We start from the raw sequence: 18,844 nt of genomic DNA, 5'->3' as shown, positions 1-18,844 counted from the left end.
CTGTTACATGTGCACCATGGCGTTTCTTCTTTCCGCACTCCTCCCAACAGTCATTCCTTCTCGGGTCACTGCTGTGGATACACAACCTGACTGTCTGTCCCCAGGTGCTGCAGTTGTCTGCAAGGGGTTAATTTTGCCAACCTTCATGTCACATTTGCAGACATCTTTATAACACAGAGTTGTTCCGTGCCTGAAACCATCTCCCGGTAAAGCACATCCTCGGGGATCCTGCCATCTTCCATTCTGTAGACATGACCAAGCCAGAGTAGACATCACTGAGACAAGAGCGCAAACGTGCTGGGAATGTGGGCTTGGGAGAGCGCATCTTGGTTTGAAACTCTGTCCTGCCTTGTGATACCCAAATTCCTCCTGACACAGCGCATGTAGAAGGCATTGAGGTGTCACTCCTGAGGGTTGGAAGTTGCCCAAGGCTCACTTCCATAAAGCAGCGTGCTCATCAGGTAAGCCTGCAAGACCTTCCTCTTGGTATGGGACATTAGCATCAGATTCTCCCTTTTGGGGAGACAAGCCATTGCCATAGCAGCCTTGCTAATATGCTTGTCCAGCTCAGTATCGATGGAGGAGTTGCTGGTTATGGTGGAGCTGCCACCTCAAGCATGAGGTCACCAGTGCTGATGCATGGAGTGCTGGTGATGTTCTGACCCAGGATGCTGCTCTTCGTCAGGCTTATTGTAAGGCTGAACTCCATGCAGGCATGGGCAAAATGGTTGATGAGTCTCTGTAGATGATATCTCTTAGATAAGGATCTGCCAGTTTTGTCTTGGTGTGGAGACATGCCAGGTTGCTCCTAGAATAGATGTATACACCACCTCGAAACTCCCTCTCGTTATATATATCAGACAGGTGCGGTCTCTGTTTTCTTTTCAGACTCTCTTGAAGACTTTTGTTGTGTGTGTTTTTAAGGGGAGATTTTATTATTCCAGTTTGCATCTGTATTGGGTTTGAAATCGTTTTTGTTTTGATGGTTTTTATTGTTAAATCAGTTCATGATGTTTCATGGGAAGAGATTCATAAATGAAATGAAATAAATTTTATCTCACACACACATTTTCCCTTTATGATGCTTATTCAGTACTTTGCATTCCAAAACTCATTTTCTTAACAAATCAAAGGAGGGGAGATGCCTCATTGCAAAAATAAAAATAAAAATATGAGTGGTAGTCAACTAAGTTTTACTCAGAGTAGACCCACTGAAATGAATGGACCTAATTTAGTCATATTCATTTCAGTGGGTCTACCTGAAGTAAAACCGATTGAATACCATCCTTTATTTTAAAAACTTTGGGTCAGATTCAAGTAAACTGTTGTACTAAGTAGCAACCAGTGCAATGAATCCCGCTATTGCAGCAGGATTTCCTCTCCTTTCCTCCTCCTCCTCCTCCTGCACCCCCATTAGTGGTGGTGGGTGGAGAACTATCAGAATAGTGGACAGAGGGGAGATGGTTCAGTCTGGCAAACTGACATTCTTTCAGTAATGGAACAATGGTAATAGAACAGCATTCAATTCCACCCTTTGAACTGAGTAAACTATTTCTCTGTATCTCATAAATATAAAATGCTTTGACAATAGGTTCACCTCTGGAGCTCTACATTTTACAGGAGAATTTTCCTCGGGAATATAATTGAAATGCATCCTTAACTCACATCCCAGATGATTCTCTTACGGTACAGCTAGCAGGATGTGTGGCTCCCTGTCTCTCCTCTTGTGGCTCGTTCTGTTTCATCTCCATCTTCCAAACAGCTGGTCACGGCCATGGCAGCCATTAAAAACTCAAATGCAGGAATTTGACAATGACAACCTATTTATAAAAGCCAACTCCAGCATCCCGTCATATTCTGGCATGTCCAAGAGACAGGATCCAGAAGTGAGCAGAGTCTGATATTTTAACAGGACATGCACACGCAAATGGAGACAGGAGCTGGAGGCGGGCGGGAGTGGGGGATGGGCTGGTGACAACAGCACCACCGGCATTTACCTTGGCAGTCGTGACAGGGGCTGGCCAAGTCAGAACACTGCGGGGGGAGGTTTGGCCAAGAGTAGGGATGTAGAGGAATCCGCTAGGATCCTGCGGCAGAGAGCAGCCTTCCTCAACTGCTCTCTTGTCTCCTCCATCCCCACAATGGGAGCCATGAGTGTCACCTCCCTCTGTGTTCCCACCACCCTCTCCAAACTTGGCAGAGCCTCTCTTTGGCATGCCCACTCCAGCACCATCATATACTGGGAGTAGCTCTGCCTGCCCAGAGGGGGATGTTTCAGTGGTCCCAGCCACCTCTTTGGGGGGGGGGGAAGACACCTGTCCTGTCACCTAGGTTGAGAAGGAGTCGGAACAGAAATATTGCAGGAGATTGCAGAAATGCTTACAGCCTTAAGAAGAGTCCTTCTTGTTCCTATCTATAGGAAAGCCAAGGATTGCGACAGTGTCATATCAACTTTCAGAGCTTGCCAGCTAGAGCACCTGCCTTTGTTGTAGCTGTATTTAGGATTACCCCTGAAGAGCCTTAAACCAACCGTTTGCATATACCACAGTAATATAAGCATTAAGGCTTTTGGAAAGAACCTTTTGTCCAGTCTTTGTTCTTTGGCAACTGGGAGACAGGACACTGTGTGGGAGCAATGGTGGAGACAATCTGGTGCTCCCACAGAGGCGGCCAACCTCAGCCCTGCCCCATCCAGGTAAGAAGCAGCAGCAATGCCACTGCCATGAATCCCGGCTGCTCCTGGCTGGAGAGGAAGAAGAAGAAGAAGAGTTTGGATTTGATATCCCGCTTTTCACTACCCGAAGGAGTCTCAAAGCGGCTAACATTCTCCTTTCCCTTCCTCCCCCACAACAAACACTCTGTGGGGTGAGTGGGGCTGAGAGACTTCAGAGAAGTGTGACTAGCCCAAGGTCACCCAGCAGCTGCATGTGGAGGAGTGGAGACACGAACCCGGTTCCCCAGATAACGAGTCTACCGCTCTTAACCACTACACCACACTGGCGGTGTGGTGGACCCTGCTTTTGCCCCAAGACTGCACCAGAAATTGGGATAGCATTGTTCATCATGGGAATCTCCTTGCTGAGAGATGACTTGGAGAACTGGGCTAGAAGTTGCCTCTGGCTGTCTTGTTTACCTTGGGCATCTTTCTCCCTTGGCCCCCACAATTCATGGGCTTCATAGTATGGACTGATAACTCAAGGCAGCCTTCCACATTCAGAGGCAGTGAGCATTAGATGCTGTAAAGAACTAACAGGAAGGGTACTTGCTTTATGTCCATATTATAAGTTCTCTAGGCCTAGAGGAATCTGGCAGTCCCTTGTTGGACATGAAGGTTACCCACCCAGTCTTATCTTCCAGACCACTTCTTATCTTTTGGACATTATGAGAAAGTCCCATAGTGGCAGCTACGTCTCGGAGGTGTGTGGGTTGCTGTTGGCTAGGAAATGCTACAAGTTTGATCTGGGTAATATGCTTTTTAAAAGAAGACCTCCTGTAGTTTAGCAGCGCTCACTCAGCACATCTGGGAACACTGGGAATTAATCACAGGGCACCAGATTGGTTTTGGTACCAGATATGTGTGGATCACAGGAGTGCTACAGAAACTCTGGGGCAGAGCAGACTTCCTAATTCAAGCTTAGAAACTGAACATTTGGGGACTTTTTAATTGTGTTTAGTGCATATGGAACAGCTTAAGCCTTTGATTAGTTTTCTGTTAAAAGGCTAATACCTTTACAATTAACATTCATTTCAGCTTACTCTGCTTGAATAGATCCTTTCATCTATGGAAGAGAGATCATTTTACAAGCTTACTTGCAAGATAAATCAAGATTATTATTCTTATATCAGTGGGAAAACATACCCTGATTTGAAACACAAGACGCAGGAGTTAAGTCTCATAGGTATACAATCAATTTTTGCAGGACTTTGTACAAATAATATACCAAGATGAGAGTTGTAGTTGAAAATATCTGAAGGGCCACAGGTTGGGGCAAGCAGATTTATGTCAACAAAAATGATATTTGCTTTCCTGTTGAGACTTAATATTTAGAAAAAAATGTTCAGGGATCAAAGTTTATTTGGGTCTTTGAAAGACCAGGAAGATAAAGTGCAGATCAGAAACCAAAATTATCAGGTTCTTGCAGTTCTTAAGATCATTCTTTTGCAAAGGATCTTGGACATCTTCAGTTCCTTTGACTGAGGAGCCAAGTATGGAAGGAAAAGACCAATTTCAAAAGCAATAAATAGTACAAATTATAGCCCAATGAGAGAGTGGTTGTCTGAGTCCATAAATCTTCTTGATTTCTGCTTATTTTATCCAGACAGTTTAATGGCTACAATTTTGGGAGATGTCTCCCTTGATGGCTAACTTCTTATCTGCATATCAAGCAGACTTCACAGTGCATGTCCGTGTAGCAGGCTGGATTTGAAATGTCTTTCCTTATTGAGAGGCAAGGATTGGGGTGTCAAATGCATCCCTCCTCATTCCACCCCCAAATCCATCTTGTGACACTTTTCTGGTTTGTGCTGTTATAATTCTCCTGCATCTCTTTCAGAGCACTTTGGGGGTGTCTCCTTGGTTTTGCAGTTTGAGGGAGAGGACAATATAACAGACCCCTGATGACCAGCCTGCAGCCCTTTTATTTATTTAAAACATTTATCAACCACTGGTGGTGGTGTACCATAATAAATAAAAATAAATTCAACAGACTAGTGAAAAGGAGCAAAAAAAACAGCACCACTACCACCAATGACAAAAACCTAAGCAAACCATCCTGCCAAACCAAAAACCAAGCAGAAGAGATGTGTTTTGCACACACACACTTGTGGAAGTCCAATGAGAAATAGTAGAATTATGTGCTCCAGGAAGCAGTTCACTGCCTTGGGGCAATTGGCATGAAGGTCCAGCTTCTCTCTGGGACAATTTCCACCTTGCAAAGGGAAAGGCAGTCTCTAAGTGGGACCCAGGCTGTGAAGGGCTTGAAATTAATTAAGCCCAGAGGATGGAGTGGACTGAGAAAGCCATCTCCCAATTTGCCACCCTATTTGCATATTAGGGGTGGCTTTTTCAGGGGTTGCAGTTCCATCCTTGGAACAATGTCAATGGAGACAGGACAAGGCTTACTGGACACAGAGATATGGTGGCGGCAGCAGCAAAGCTCTAGCTGCTAAGGAAGGAAGGAAGGAAGGAAGGAAGGAAGGAAGGAAGGAAGGAAGGAAGGAAGGCTGTGACCATAGCACTGTTCATGCTGTTGCACCACTGAAGGTAGCAGCTTTCACAGCTGGTTTTGTTTTTTTTAAGGGGATAGAGAAGACCTGCCCACAGCTGCCAGTCCTTTCCCAAGAGCTGTTGAACCATGTCCCCCAAAATGGAGCTGAAGCAGCTGCCCCAGTTCACCACCTGCAAACAGAGTTGTGGATTGAGGCTGGCAGTTCCAGTCCCATAGTTTCACTTCTTCGTACACTCATGGAAACATGCCTTGGAGACTGGCCGGTCTCCACCAATGTCTGCTGCCTGTTGTCAGCTGTTTGTCTTTGAGAATTGAAACAGGTAGCTGGATCTACCTGCCACAAACCATTCCTGAAGAAAGGGATGCTCATCTCATTTTGTTCATTTGCTGTGACAGCTGTGGCTCCCACATATTTCCTAGTGGCCTCTGGTTCAGTCTAATTGCCCAACTAAATGCTGCAGCAAGAATGCACGAGCTGGTGTTTAAATGCAGCCCAGCAGGTGAGTTGCAAGGAGGATGGATGTACCCAAGTGCTGGCCAATGAGAACAGAGACAGGTGGAAGCCGATAAGTCTCTGCATCCAGCATTGAAAAATCTTGATTGCCTGCAGAAATAATGTATTCTCAAAGCAAATGAAGCAGATTAAATTTCAGCCCTGTGAATCGGGGAACCAATATAGTATGAATGATTATGCATGCTATTAGCTTGTGTGGATTTTCATGGGGTGAGAGGGGAAAGGAGAAGGCAAACATTTCCCTCTTCTTGCAGATGTGAAGACATAACGATGAGTAACAAGAGGAAATTAGGGCGCAAGGCAACCTTCCCCAACCTGGTGCCCTCCAGATTACTTTGGACTATGACTCCCATCAGCCCCAAGCAGCACAGCTGTATGATGTTGAGACTGAAGGAGGTTGTAGTCCAAGCCATCTGGAGGGGACCAAGTTGGGGTTATTATTCGTATACCACCCTTCATCCAAAGATCACAAGGCAATTTACAAGATAAAAATACAAAATGAGAACACAAAATACATAGCAAAATACCAAATACAAACCAATAAGCTCTCTCCCACAAACACATTTAAAAGGCCATAGACTAATTGTTTAATCAGTCTAAAGCACCACAGAAAAGGCCTGATCCTGTGTTGCCACCCTCTGAACCTCTTGTGGGGCAGGCACACGGAGAACGGCCTCGGATGATGATCGCCCATTTAGGCTTGCCACCTGTCCTGTATAATAAGAGGATCAATCGTCCGTGTTTCAATGTAAAATGCTACATCCTGTATTGATTCAATACAGGATGCAGTTTGTCCTGTATTTCTGCCCCCCCCCCCACTTCTCTAGGCCAAGTTAGGGATCCTCTCCAAATGTACAGTGGTACCTCTGGTTACGAACTTAATTCGTTCCAGAGGTCCATTCTTAAGCTAAAACCGTTCTTAACATGAAGCGCACTTCCGCTAATGGGGCCTCCCGCTGCACGATTCCCTTTCGTATCCTGGGGCAAAGTTTGCAACCAGGAGCAGCTACTTCCGGGTTAGTGGAGCTCGTAACCAGAAGTGTTTGGAACCAGAGGTAGCCTACCACTGTATGTGTGTGGGAACTTGTGCATTTAAGCTCTGGGTGGCAAAGCACAAACAGATTTTACAAATTTGTGTGTGCATGTGACAAATTCTAGAGAGGCCACCCTGTTAGGCAGCAATAGATTGTAATGGATTGCTTTGAAGTAATTTCAGCATCAGATTATTATTTTTTAAAAAATCTCCCCCAACCCCCGTCTTGCCCTGTCCTATATTTTGCTAGAACAACGGTGGCAACCCTAGTTCTGGGTCCCTTATACCTCATTGCAAAGCTTTTGAACATGGCAAGGAGTTAATGGCTTTAACTGGGTCTCAGATTAAGGGATAGGCCATATGAAGACTGGAGGGAGGGAAAAACAATCAGTACAGAATATAAATTTGTTCTTGGTATGAGCTTTCATGTGCATGCACACTTCTTCAGATACACTGAAACAGAAGTCACCAGACAGGTTTTCCACACCCATCAGCCAATCACCCATTCCCACCACCCTTCTGAGTAATACCCCTCCCCATTCTCTCACTATATATAAGGATCTGGTGACTTCTGTTTCAGTGTATCTGAAGAAGTGTGCATGCACACAAAAGCTCATACCAAGAACAAACGTAGTTGGTCTTTAAGGTGCTACTGGAAGGATTTATTTATTTTTGATTTTTATTTTGTTTCAACTATGGCAGACCAAAACGGCTACCTACCTGTAACTAGTACAGAATATAATTGATCTAAACCATGCTCATTGAAGTGCAGATAAAGTGCCAACTCAAATAAGTGCTGTGGATTTCTGTTACTTGAAATATATTACACTGTGTTACGTGCTCCCCACCACTTTTGGCAGGTGAGAAGACTTCTTTTGGAGAAGAGCTCACTGGAGACCAGGGGTAGAAGGATTTTGTAGTTTTAGTTCTCTCAGTTTCTCATTTCCCCCCATTTTAAATTCAGTTCTGCACATTTTTGCAGCTATTTGCTAAAGAGAAAGAAAGCCTCCTTCATGCCACTATGGTCTCCATGATGATAAAATAAGCAGTGGCAAAAGTTAGCTGAGATGGGATGGGATGCTTGAGGATGCAGAGGCTTACCTAGTGCAGCATCCTGATTCCCACAGTTGCTCACCAGAGGCAGGTGGGAAGCCTACAAGCAGGGGGTGAGGGCAACAAGCTCTCCTCATAATCCCCAGCTGCCTCCGAACATGGATGTAGAATACAAGGGAGTAGCACTGTCTCCAAGCTTCTTGTTGGGCCCTCCTGTTCCTGAGATGTAAAACACGCATGCAAAGAAACCAGGCCTTACAAGGTTGACGGATTTGAGGCTGTTTAGCCTCAAATATGGTCTGAAGCTCAACATCAAAAAAACTAAGATCATGGCCACTGGTCCCATCACCTCCTGGCAAATAGAAGGGGAAGAAATGGAGGCAGTGAGAGATTTCACTTTCTTGGGTTCCATGATCACTGCAGATGGTGACAGCAGTCACGAAATTAGAAGACGCCTGCTTCTTGGGAGAAAAGCAATGACAAACCTAGACAGCATCTTAAAAAGCAAAGACATCACCTTGCCAACAAAGGTCCGTATAGTTAAAGCTATGGTTTTCCCAGTAGTAATGTACGGAAGTGAGAGCTGGACCATCAAGAAGGCTGATCGCCGAAGAATTGATGCTTTTGAATTATGGTGCTGGAGGAGACTCTTGAGAGTCCCATGGACTGCAAGAAGATCAAACCTATCCATTCTCAAGGAAATCGGCCCTGAGTGCTCACTAGAAGGACAGATCCTGAAGTTGAGGCTCCAGTACTTTGGCCACCTCATGAGAAGAGAAGACTCCCTGGAAAAGACCCTGATGTTGGGAAAGATGGAGGGCACAAGGAGAAGGGGACGACAAAGGATGAGATGGTTGGACAGTATTCTCGAAGCTACTGGCATGAGTTTGGCCAGACTGCGGGAGGCAGTGGAGGATAGGCGTGCCTGGCGTGCTCTGGTCCATGGGGTCACGAAGAGTCGGACACGACTGAACGACTGAACAACAACAACAGCCTGAAAAAGAGGAGGCTGAGATGTAATGCGATAGCCTCCTTCAAATACCTAAAGGGCTGTTACTTGGGGGAGAGAGACAGCTAGTTTTCTGCTGCTCTGGAGGGTAGGACCCAAACCAATGGATTCAAATTGCAAGAAGGGAGATTCCAATTAAACCTTGGAAATAACTTTCTAACAGCATGAGCTGTTTGACAGTGGAACAGGCTGCCTCAGGAGGTGGTGGGCTCTTCTTCATTGGAGGTTTTGAAACAAAGGTTGGGTAGCGGCCTGTCAGGGATTCTTTAGCTTTGGTTCCTGTATTGCAGGGGGTTGGACTAGATGACCCTGGGTGTCCCTTCCAACTCCACAGTTCTAAAATTATGTGAGTCAGGATGTGTGTTCATGCCCTGGTTGTGGGCTTCCCAAAATGGGCACCAGGTTGGCCACTGTAAGGGCAGGGTGGGCCTTTGGTCTGATCCACCCAGAGCTCTTCACATGTTCTTATGTATTATCTCCTCTTTCTCTCTCTCCCTCCCCCTCTTCCCCCCCCCCCCAGTTTTCCTGCTGCGGAGGCGATGAATTCAGAGACTGGCATGTGAATCCATATCATTCCTGCAACAGCAGCGGCCCTCTCTCCTGTGGGGTGCCCTACACATGCTGTATCAAGAAGGTGAGATGAAAGAAGTGCAAACTGTGAGTTTCTAAAAGGAAGTTGTTAGGTGGACCTCTCTCCAACGTCATGGGCTTCCTGCAGTGGTACAATTTTTTGTGGGTCACTGTCAAGCACCCAACACTCCTGCTAAAGACTCCTGCTGTTGCATTGGGCAAAAGGCCCTTCTTCTGAGCTACGCCAATAAAACTCAGAGACTAGAGGAGCTAGGAGTCCATTTTGTTTTCTTTATTGCAAAGCAATAAGGGTTACAGTCGAATCATTTCCGCAAGCCTGCAACCCCGCCCAAAGGTCTGGGCAGGGGTATTTATAACATTTCAGACAAAGCATTTCAATTTAACCAATCATATTTCATTACCTCATTTTAGTTTAGTACGCATGTGCATTACCTAATCTAATACGCATGCGCAATAGCATTTCTAACTAAACCTTGGTTCTCACTGATCTGTTACATTTTCGTTAGTTTGCGTGCATGGGAATCTGTGTTAGGCCTTTGTTCTATGTATCAACTTATGTTCTAGCTTATGAATGTGATTGACGTATTTGCTATCCTTCTTTCCCTGTAGGGAAGGTCTCGTGCCAAATCATCTGTTTCCTTAAAGCAACAGGTTACCATAACATTTCTATTATAAGCATATTCAATGATTTATTGGGGTTCACATTATCATATTCATTGTGGCCCCTTTGGGCCACTGCTACACTGCTGGTGGTGTGGCTCAGTGGCTTTCTTGCATTGCTTCACTTCAGGCAGTTGCCGTAGGTCAGCGGTGGTGAACCTATGGCACGTGTGCCAGACTTGGCACGCAGAGTCCTCACTGCTGGCACGTGCGCCATCGGCCCATCCGCGCTATTGGTGTTTTTTCCCCATTTGTTCTCCCACTCCCCCCCCCCCCAATGCTAAAGCTTGCGTCTGCTGTTGAAACCCGGAAGCTTTTTTTCTTTTTCCTTTTTCTTTCTTGCTGTTAGCCGGAGATTGTGTTCGGCAATTGGTCTGTTTTTCAATTCACTGCGTCAGTGGCTGTTTCTGATTGGGCGTAACAGCGTTCATTTTTTAACCCTTATTGTGCTGGGTTTGGGGGCGCTTTGGGACACGATGATGATGTCAGTGCTGCATGTTAGTTCCAGCGAAAGTATTATTAGTCACCATTTATTTCTGTTCTGTTCAGTGTGGTGTAGTGGTTAAGAGCGGTAGACTCATTATCTGGGGAACCGGGTTCGCGTCTCCACTCCTCCACATGCAGCTGCTGGGTGACCTTGGGCTAGTCACACTTCTCTGAAGTCTCTCAGCCCCACTCACCTCACAGAGTGTTTGTTGTGGGGGAGGAAGGGAAAGGAGAATGTTAGCCGCTTTGAGACTCCTTCAGGTAGTGAAAAGCGGGATATCAAATCCAAACTCTTCTTCTTCTTCTTCTTCTTCTCCCCCCCCCCCCAAAAGCAATGCAGCTTTTGCGACCCCCCCAAAAAAGCTCCAAAACTTAGGTCAGCAGCTCCCCTCAAAAAGCTGAACAACTTTGGGGAGCCCCCCCCCAAAAAAAAACTCAACGAAAAGCTCAACAACTCTGGGCACTTTGTGATAAATAAGTGGGTTTTGGTTTGCAGTTTGGGCACTCAGTCTCTACAAGGTTTGCCACCACTGCCCTAGGTTCTGTTACAGCCCCAGCAATGCGCATCTAACCACAGAGCCCCCAGAAGCATCGCCAATCTGATAGGTGTGATGAGAGAAGCAATTGATTAATAAATACAGTGGTACCTCGGGTTACATACGCTTCAGGTTAAGAACTTTGCATCAGTATAAGAACAGAAATCATGCTCTGGCGACACAGCGGCAGCAGGAGGCCCCATTAGCTAAAGTGGTGCTTCAGGTTAAGAACAGTTTCAGGTTAAGAACGGGCCTCCGGAACGAATTAAGTACGTAACCAGAGGTACCACTGTACAGGCAACTCCCCATTTGTGCAGAGGTTGCATGCCAAGGCACCATGTGCAGCAGCCTGTTCCGTCCTGCCCCCTTGCAGTGCCAAAAGTGGCGCACGTGTTGATCGCACGCAGATGGGGAGTTGCCTGTATATTATTGTACTACAGATACAGATACACTACAGTGGTTTGCTCCGCTTTCCAACTCTGCCTATAGCTTTGCCATTTGCCCTTCCCACACAACTGGCCGAACCCTTTTCCCTTTACACCCCAGCCACCTTCTTGCCTATTCCCTGCTCCTCTCCTCACAGCTCACCCCAATTCTTTTAAAGGAGAGAGGAGGCATTTCACATAATTGCTTAGCCCTTACATGGTGCCTCCACCCTCTTCATTAAACCTCGCTGCACCTGCATTTAATGGAGGGAAGATAGGCTTCACATACCGGTTTGCTAAACCACTGTGCAAAGGGCCCCCCTCCATTAAACAGCTCGCCTGAGCCTCCTGCCCCTCCCCCTGCTGCTTCCTTGCTTTTCTGCTTGCCATTTGTCATGCTGCAGTTGGTGTGGCCACCTGTTGGCCGCCATGTGAAATGCAGCATGACAATAGCCTTATTTCTATATATATAGAATGCATATACATAGAATATATATATGAGAGAGAGAGAAGTTAAACAGGCATAGTGACTGTGATTATCACATGCTGCAACTTTGTCAAGTTTTAGCATGTTTGGTGAGTGTGAGTTGCCCTCACAAGACTAGCATCTAGATAGATTTTTGCAGTTCGGGTGTATTTTCTTCCCCCTCTTTTCCCTCTTCACCTGTCTTTATAATTTACTTCTCCCCATGAACTGTGACATAGATCCTCCAGAATTAAATATGTTTTTACAAGGGATGGTTCCTGCTGCTCCTAGTATTGCCCAGCTCTGGATGCTGAAACCAGTAACTCCAAGATCCCTACATTCTCAACCTATCTCACATTGTTTGAGGCATTTCCCTTCCTCTGCAGCCACCTGATTCCTGCCACTCTGTCCCTCTATATCCAATATTCAATATTGCTTCCTTCTTCTGTGTCACACCATGCCACCAAACCCTCCTGAAAACAATTCCAAATCCTTCATCTGATGGCTTTTGGGGACAAAGCACATTAAGCTGATATATATGAACTTGATGCGATCCACATAAGCTTTTAATGACATTTCATTGTTTTAATAGTTTTAGTCTTTCCCCTTGAATGACTATTGATTCTTGGCTGCTTTTATCTGCTGTTTATAAGACTGTGTTTTTAATATAATGACTGATCTTAGGCGCCTGAGGGCAAGGCAAGATATACTTGGAGGAGGGGAGGGTTGCTGCAGAGTTTCTACCAAAGGGGTTATTGGAGTTCAGACCATCCTGCAGATATTGTTACCTCTCATGAATTGGTTGGGTCTTTAAAAAAACACAAAAAACTTCCAGCCACAGAGAGTTCAGTGGTATGTTTTTGTTTCAAGAAATGCCTTCAAAATTAACCAGTTAAGATTGCTCGTTCCCCACTGACTTTCTGAAATCCACTCAGTATTGTATACAGCCCCATCATAAATAGATTTAAGTTGTTTTTTCAAAGCACAGGACCATTGTACTTCCCTCCCTATAATGTTCTATTGGTGGGTTTTTTCTATTCCTTAATTCTTTGTACATATTAGGAATCCTGCTTGTTTATCTTTGGCACTTCTATGTAGCTGCAGATATGTCACCCCACCCCATCCCCATGCTCCAAAATATGTAAACTTCATTGCATCCAGTGACGAGCTGGAATGTGTTCAGAGGTGGGCAACCAAAATGATAAAGGGTCTGGGAACTGCTTGGTCACTCTGCCTCCAAGATAGAGTTATTTTCGGTGCAGGCTAAAACTCCATGGGCTTGTAATGAAGATCAAGTCCATGGAGGTTAGCAGTAGCAAGAGCTGTGAATATGTGGCTGATTCAAAAAGTGCTGTTTGTCACCTCTCTGTGGGAGCCGGCACCGCTCTGCCCTTGCTTTTGAGTTTGCTTGGGTTTTAGCCTCTGTGATTCAGAGAGCTGCGGGGTGCCAAGCTGGTGCATGAAAGGCACACGAAGGGAGGTATTGCTGGGGTTTTAAATCACATTGTCTGTCCCCTCCATGTGCAGTTCTCTGAGTGCACGTGATCCCTGCTGCACAATTGCTGTGTACAGTTCAGTAAGACCTTTTGTCCCACGATCCACGTGCTTTGCAAACATTAGGCAGTCTAGTGCAGTGTTTTTCAACCTTTTTAAGGCAAAGGCACACTTGTTTCATGAAAAAAATCACGAGGCACACCACCATTAGAAAATGTTAAAAAAATTAACTCTGTGCCTATATTGACTATATATAAAGTAATTTTTCAATTTTTCCCACGGCACACCAGGCAACATCTCGCGGCACACTAGTGTGCCGCGGAACAGTGGTTGAAAAACACTGCTTTAATGTGCCTTGAATGTAAGATGTAGATCTTTTCACTAGAAAAAAGTCTGATCTGAAGGCATAGTCCTCAAAAGAGTGAAAGGATAATTCTAAGGATTTCTACTGAGCATATGCCGAGTGTTTTCCCTCTCATAGTAACAACAAAATTCCGCATACTTCTTGGGATTCGGGGGGGGGATCTTTCCATACCCGGTTTGATTTCCAGGCAGGCTTGAGCCCAGGGCCTTGTAAAGAAGTTACAAATTGCAATAAAGCCTAAGGTTTGTTTTCACAAGTGATGCTTAAATCAGTGTTCCGCAGCCCTTGCATATGTAATTCAAACATTAAGCTTAAATTGGCTAGAGTGTACATCCAGTTTAAACATGGCCCTCTTCCAGTGTCTATAATTCATTACTAACAATTCCCCGAGTAGATTCTTGATGAGGCCTTTGTGCTTGTTCCAGAGCAATGCTAACTGTGTGCCGGTGATGGTTAAACACACCAGCCCTGATCTCTGCAAAGCCTTGGCAATCCTTACACACAGCATAGTGCCCAGGAGTCTCCACCCCACCAATATCCTTCTTATTGCTCATTCTTGAGGATCTGTGCTGATGATGCTAGCAGGAAGCTCATATCTGGTCCTGCTTTCAATACTGTTTGTGCGTACAAAAGTTTTTGGGGTGGTGACTTTGCTTCCTTTTCAGCCGGTGCAAATTCCACATCTTCCCAACAAGAAAGAAAAGGGTGAGGCATCTCAGGAAACCAGTGTGGCTGCATAAGGAGCTTACAGATGAGCTGAGAGTTAAGAAGGGCATGTATAAGAAACGGAAGAAAGGGGAGATCACAAAGGAGGAGTAGACACAAATAGCTAACAGTTGCAGGGGGGAAGTCAGGCTGGCTAAAGCTCAGAATGAGCTCAGGCTTGCAAGGGAGGTTAGAAATAATAAAGGTTTCTTTGGCTATGTCTGAACTAAGAGGAAGAATAAGTAAGTGGTAGGTCCTCTGTGTAGAGAAGACAGAGAAATTCTATTGGGTGACAGAAAAGGCGGAACTACTCAACTGTAGGTGGAGCCAAAGCCAATTACAAGTGGAGGCAACAAATTCTCCTTTGGTCCTCTCCCTCTTTCCTGCTGATTTCTGTAACAGCAACGCTGAAACTTATGGAGGAGGAGGAAGCAGACCACTAGTACCACCGCTCCACACCCTCTAACACCCCACTCATCAAAATTGGGATACTTGTTTTTGGTCTCACCCTCTCACCTGTCTTTTGGTCCAGAAAACAAGTGCCTTTTTGGTCCGGCGCTCTGGCGTGAGCCTGCTAACTTGTGCAAGACCCAAAAATGGGACATTCCGGGATCCAATCAGAAGTTGGGGTGGCTTCTGTAATTCCTGGATATCCCACTCAAATTGGGAGTGTTGAGTGGCATGCCACCCCCTGGATTGGCTGTAAGCAAGAAAGCAGGTGGCTTGGCAGAATCAAGACTGTGGCTGGGGGGAGGCACGGCCCCCTTTCTCCTAATAGAGCAGCCTCCACTGTAGAATGGCCACACTGAGGCTTCACGTAAGGGTGCTGGGTGGAGCCAGGAGTTTCCTATTGATCATTCTGCCCTTTCAAGCACAGTCAAGTTCTTGCCTAGCTTCCTAAGCAGTGTGTCCTGCCTCTCAGGCAGTGTTCTTCAACCTTGAGCTCCCAGATGTTCTTGGACAAGAACTCAGGGTTGCTGAGTATTGTAGTCCAACAACATCTGGGGACCAAAGGATGAAGTACACTGCTATAAGCTTTCCACGACAATCTTACCCCAATAACACATTAGTCCCGCCCCCCCGTGGATGAAGTGGAATAATCCTGTGACTAAATGCTGGGAAGTCAGGTGGTGGGGACTTAGTGCATTCCCAGGGGGCTTGTGATCTCCCACCTTTGTCTTAATTAGAGATGGGGCAGCCCCGAAAGCTGACCTCCTCTTGACTTTATCTTCAGTTCCATAAATCTCCAGTTATCTTTTGTCCAAATGAAACCAAAACCAAGAACCCTCTCCTGGGAACTTCTCCTCTCTTGGGGATGTGGAAATCCCATAACAAAAAGTTTGAGCATGCTCTAAGAGTGGTCTCTGAATATTTATCCTTCACTAGAACTTGAGTATTCTCTGAATAATTATCTTTCACAGGAAGGAAATGAAATAAAAAAATAAAAAAATAAATCCTTCCAGTAGCACCTTAGAGACCAACTAAGTTTGTTCTTGGTATGAGCTTTCGTGTGCATGCACACAGAGTTGGTCTCTAAGGCAGTGTTTTTCAACCTTTTTTGGGCAAGGGCACACTTGTTTTATGAAAAAAATCACGAGGCACACCACCATTAGAAAATGTTAAAAAATTTAACTCTGTGCCTATATTGACTATATATAAAGTAATTCTCTTGAATAGGAATCAAATAAACACAATTTTTCCCACGGCACACCAGACAACATCTCGCGGCACACTAGTGTGCCACGGAACAGTGGTTGAAAAACACTGGTCTAGTGGTGGTAGAGGTGTAACAGATTGCAAGACAGAGGGAGGGGCCTCTTCCTTCTAGGTTTGGGGGTGGGATCCTGCTTCCAAACTGAGCTTTATCACAGTTGCAGGATTGGACCACCCTTGTGGGCTGTGAATGGCACTCTTGCTCCCGTTTGTTTAAGAAGAGGGACTGTAGCTCAGTGGCAGGCCATCTGCTTTGCACACAGAAGGCCTCGGGTTCAATCCCTGGCACCTTCAAATATACCCGGAAGAGATTCCCTGCCTGATACCCTGGAGAGCTGCTGCCAGTCAGTGCAGGCAATACTAACTTAGGCCAAAGGCAGCTTTCTCCTTTCATGTGGGTGGGGAGTGGATTTTTTAGATGTGCCTCAGAAGAACTTGGAAGCTGCCTTCAGAGAGCCTGCCTGTTGTGATGGTTAGAGTGTCAGACCCAGACCTGGGAGACCAGGGTTCAAATCCCCCACTCAGCCATGAAGCTCACTGGGTGACCTTGGGCCTGTTGCTGCCTCTCAGCCAAGCCCCTACCTCATAGGGTTGTTTTGGGGATCAACGGAAGAGGGGGCAAACCATGTCTCCACCCTCGTCGTTCAGCCTGGACACTGAGAACCAGCACTGAGGGCTTTTTGGTGGTTCCCAAAGCTACAGGGAACCAGGCAGAGGACCTTCTCAGTTGTGGAATGACGTCCCATCAGATGTCAAGGAGAAAAGTAATTATATCACTTTTAGGAGGCATCTGAAGGCAGCCCTGTATAGGGGAGCTTTTAAAGATTTAATGTTTACTGTGTTCTTATATATGCTGAAAGCTGCCCAGAGTGGCTGGGGCAGCCCAGTCAGATGGACGGGGTACAAATAATAATAACAACTGATGATGATGATGTCACCTTGAGATCCTTGGAGAAAAAGGCGGGGTGTGTATGCAATAATAAATATAAAAAAGGAATAAAACACAGCAAGTGCTTTGCATGCAGAAGGCATTGGATTCGATCCCTGGCATCTCAAGGTAGGGCTGGGAAAAGATTTCTGGGTCTGAAATCCTGGGAAGCTATTGCCAGCCACTGTTGACAATACTACAATATTGTACTAGATGGGAAATTGCAAAAGTCTGGCTCAGCTGCCCCAAACACCAAGCGTTCCTGTGTTACATTTTCGCTCCACTCTGGGTTTCCGGAAGGGGCAGCTGAGCCAGACTTGATGGCTTTCTTGTAGCTTTAAGAGTGGCTCCCCATTCAGCTCAGGACCATAGCTGTCAACCTTTCCCCCCTTTTTTGCGGGAAATTCCCTTATTATAGCATTAGGAAACAGCAGGGAGGGTTGACAGCTAGGCTCAGGACTGATGGCCAAGCTTCATGGCATTCATAAAAGAAATGGGGCAATCATGACTTGCTCCATTGACACTGTGAACTAAATTCTGCATGGGCTCTGGATTCTATCTCCCTTGAAATGGAAGCAATTAATTCATATCCCGAAGATCATTTGTGCGACTGTTCTCATAACACGAACAGCTGTTTTTACTGGTGACTTTTCAAAGCCCAGTGGATTGTCAGAGCAGGAGAGGACTTGCCTTTTACACTCCATCCTCCTGCCTTGGCCTTTACTGCAAAGGTGAGTGAATTTCCACACTGAGATCCACTAGATATGCCAGAAAGAATTGAGCTAGCTTTTTCATTATGACGAACATACCATCCCACCAGGGTCATATTTAACTTGTCATTATCACCTGGGGCAGAGCTTCTGCCTCCTCATTCTTGGAAACTTGCAAGATGGCAAGCGAAATGAGTGCTTGTTTTTATTTGATTCAAAAAAATAGCACTTAAACTTGAGTCACATTAGTTTAAATGGCTTGTGAATTGGGCTGGAAACTGATTTCTGAAGCTACATTCTGCACCTGGCCTGGATTGTTTTCTTTCCAATGCTTCCAGATAAATATTGCCATTTTTAAAAAGAAAAAACAGAATCATAGAACTAGAGTTGGGAGGGACCCCGAGAGTCAAGTATAAGCCCCTGCAATGCAGGAATCAGTGCCATCTTTACTAACTGCCTCTGGTGTTCTCTGTATTCCATGTTTTGTGCAGTGATTTAGCCTAGCCCAATATTGGAAGGGGGCAGGATATGGAGGACAACTCAGCTTCACAGTCTTTGCCCCCCCCAAAAAAACATTTCTCTTTAGAAAACCCAAAATGCCAGAATAACAACATGTTACTCTACTGTAGGGTTGTCATACACTACTCTTAAGCTCCCATCCATCTGGTGTAACAACATTGGGCTACATTGGAGAGGCTGGCATTACCCACGCCCTCTCAACTTCAGAGACACAGTGTTGCATAATGGTTAGGGTGTTGGACCGTGATCTGAGAGACCAGAGTTTGAATCCCCACTTAGCCACGACACTCACTTGGGTGACTTTGGGCCAGTCACTGTGATCTCTTAACCTAACCTAACTAACAGAACAGTTGTGAGGGTGAAATGGGGAGGAGGAGAACCAAATGCTCCCATGGGTCAGCAAACGTTTT

The 18,844-nt window shown here is 45.7% G+C and overlaps 1 protein-coding gene across 3 annotated transcripts in view; it reads left to right on the top strand.

Moving 5' to 3' along the window:
• Positions 1–18,844, top strand: part of LOC117052295 (tetraspanin-15-like) — an 88,320-nt gene that overhangs the window by 44,424 nt on the left and 25,052 nt on the right. For 2 of the 3 annotated variants that reach the window (XM_033159102.1, XM_033159101.1), the window contains one exon: positions 9,358–9,471. The exons of the other annotated variant lie outside the window; for it this stretch is intronic. In XM_033159102.1, coding sequence (XP_033014993.1) covers positions 9,358–9,471 — 114 coding nt within the window. The remainder of the gene's footprint in view (positions 1–9,357; positions 9,472–18,844) is intronic. 3 annotated transcript variants of the gene reach the window in all.

The sequence above is a fragment of the Lacerta agilis genome, chromosome 8 (assembly GCF_009819535.1).
Source record: "Lacerta agilis isolate rLacAgi1 chromosome 8, rLacAgi1.pri, whole genome shotgun sequence".
NCBI classification, from domain to species: domain Eukaryota; kingdom Metazoa; phylum Chordata; class Lepidosauria; order Squamata; family Lacertidae; genus Lacerta; species Lacerta agilis.
Note: the sequence above shows the minus strand (reverse complement) of the source record. Positions and strands in the feature narration are given on the sequence as shown.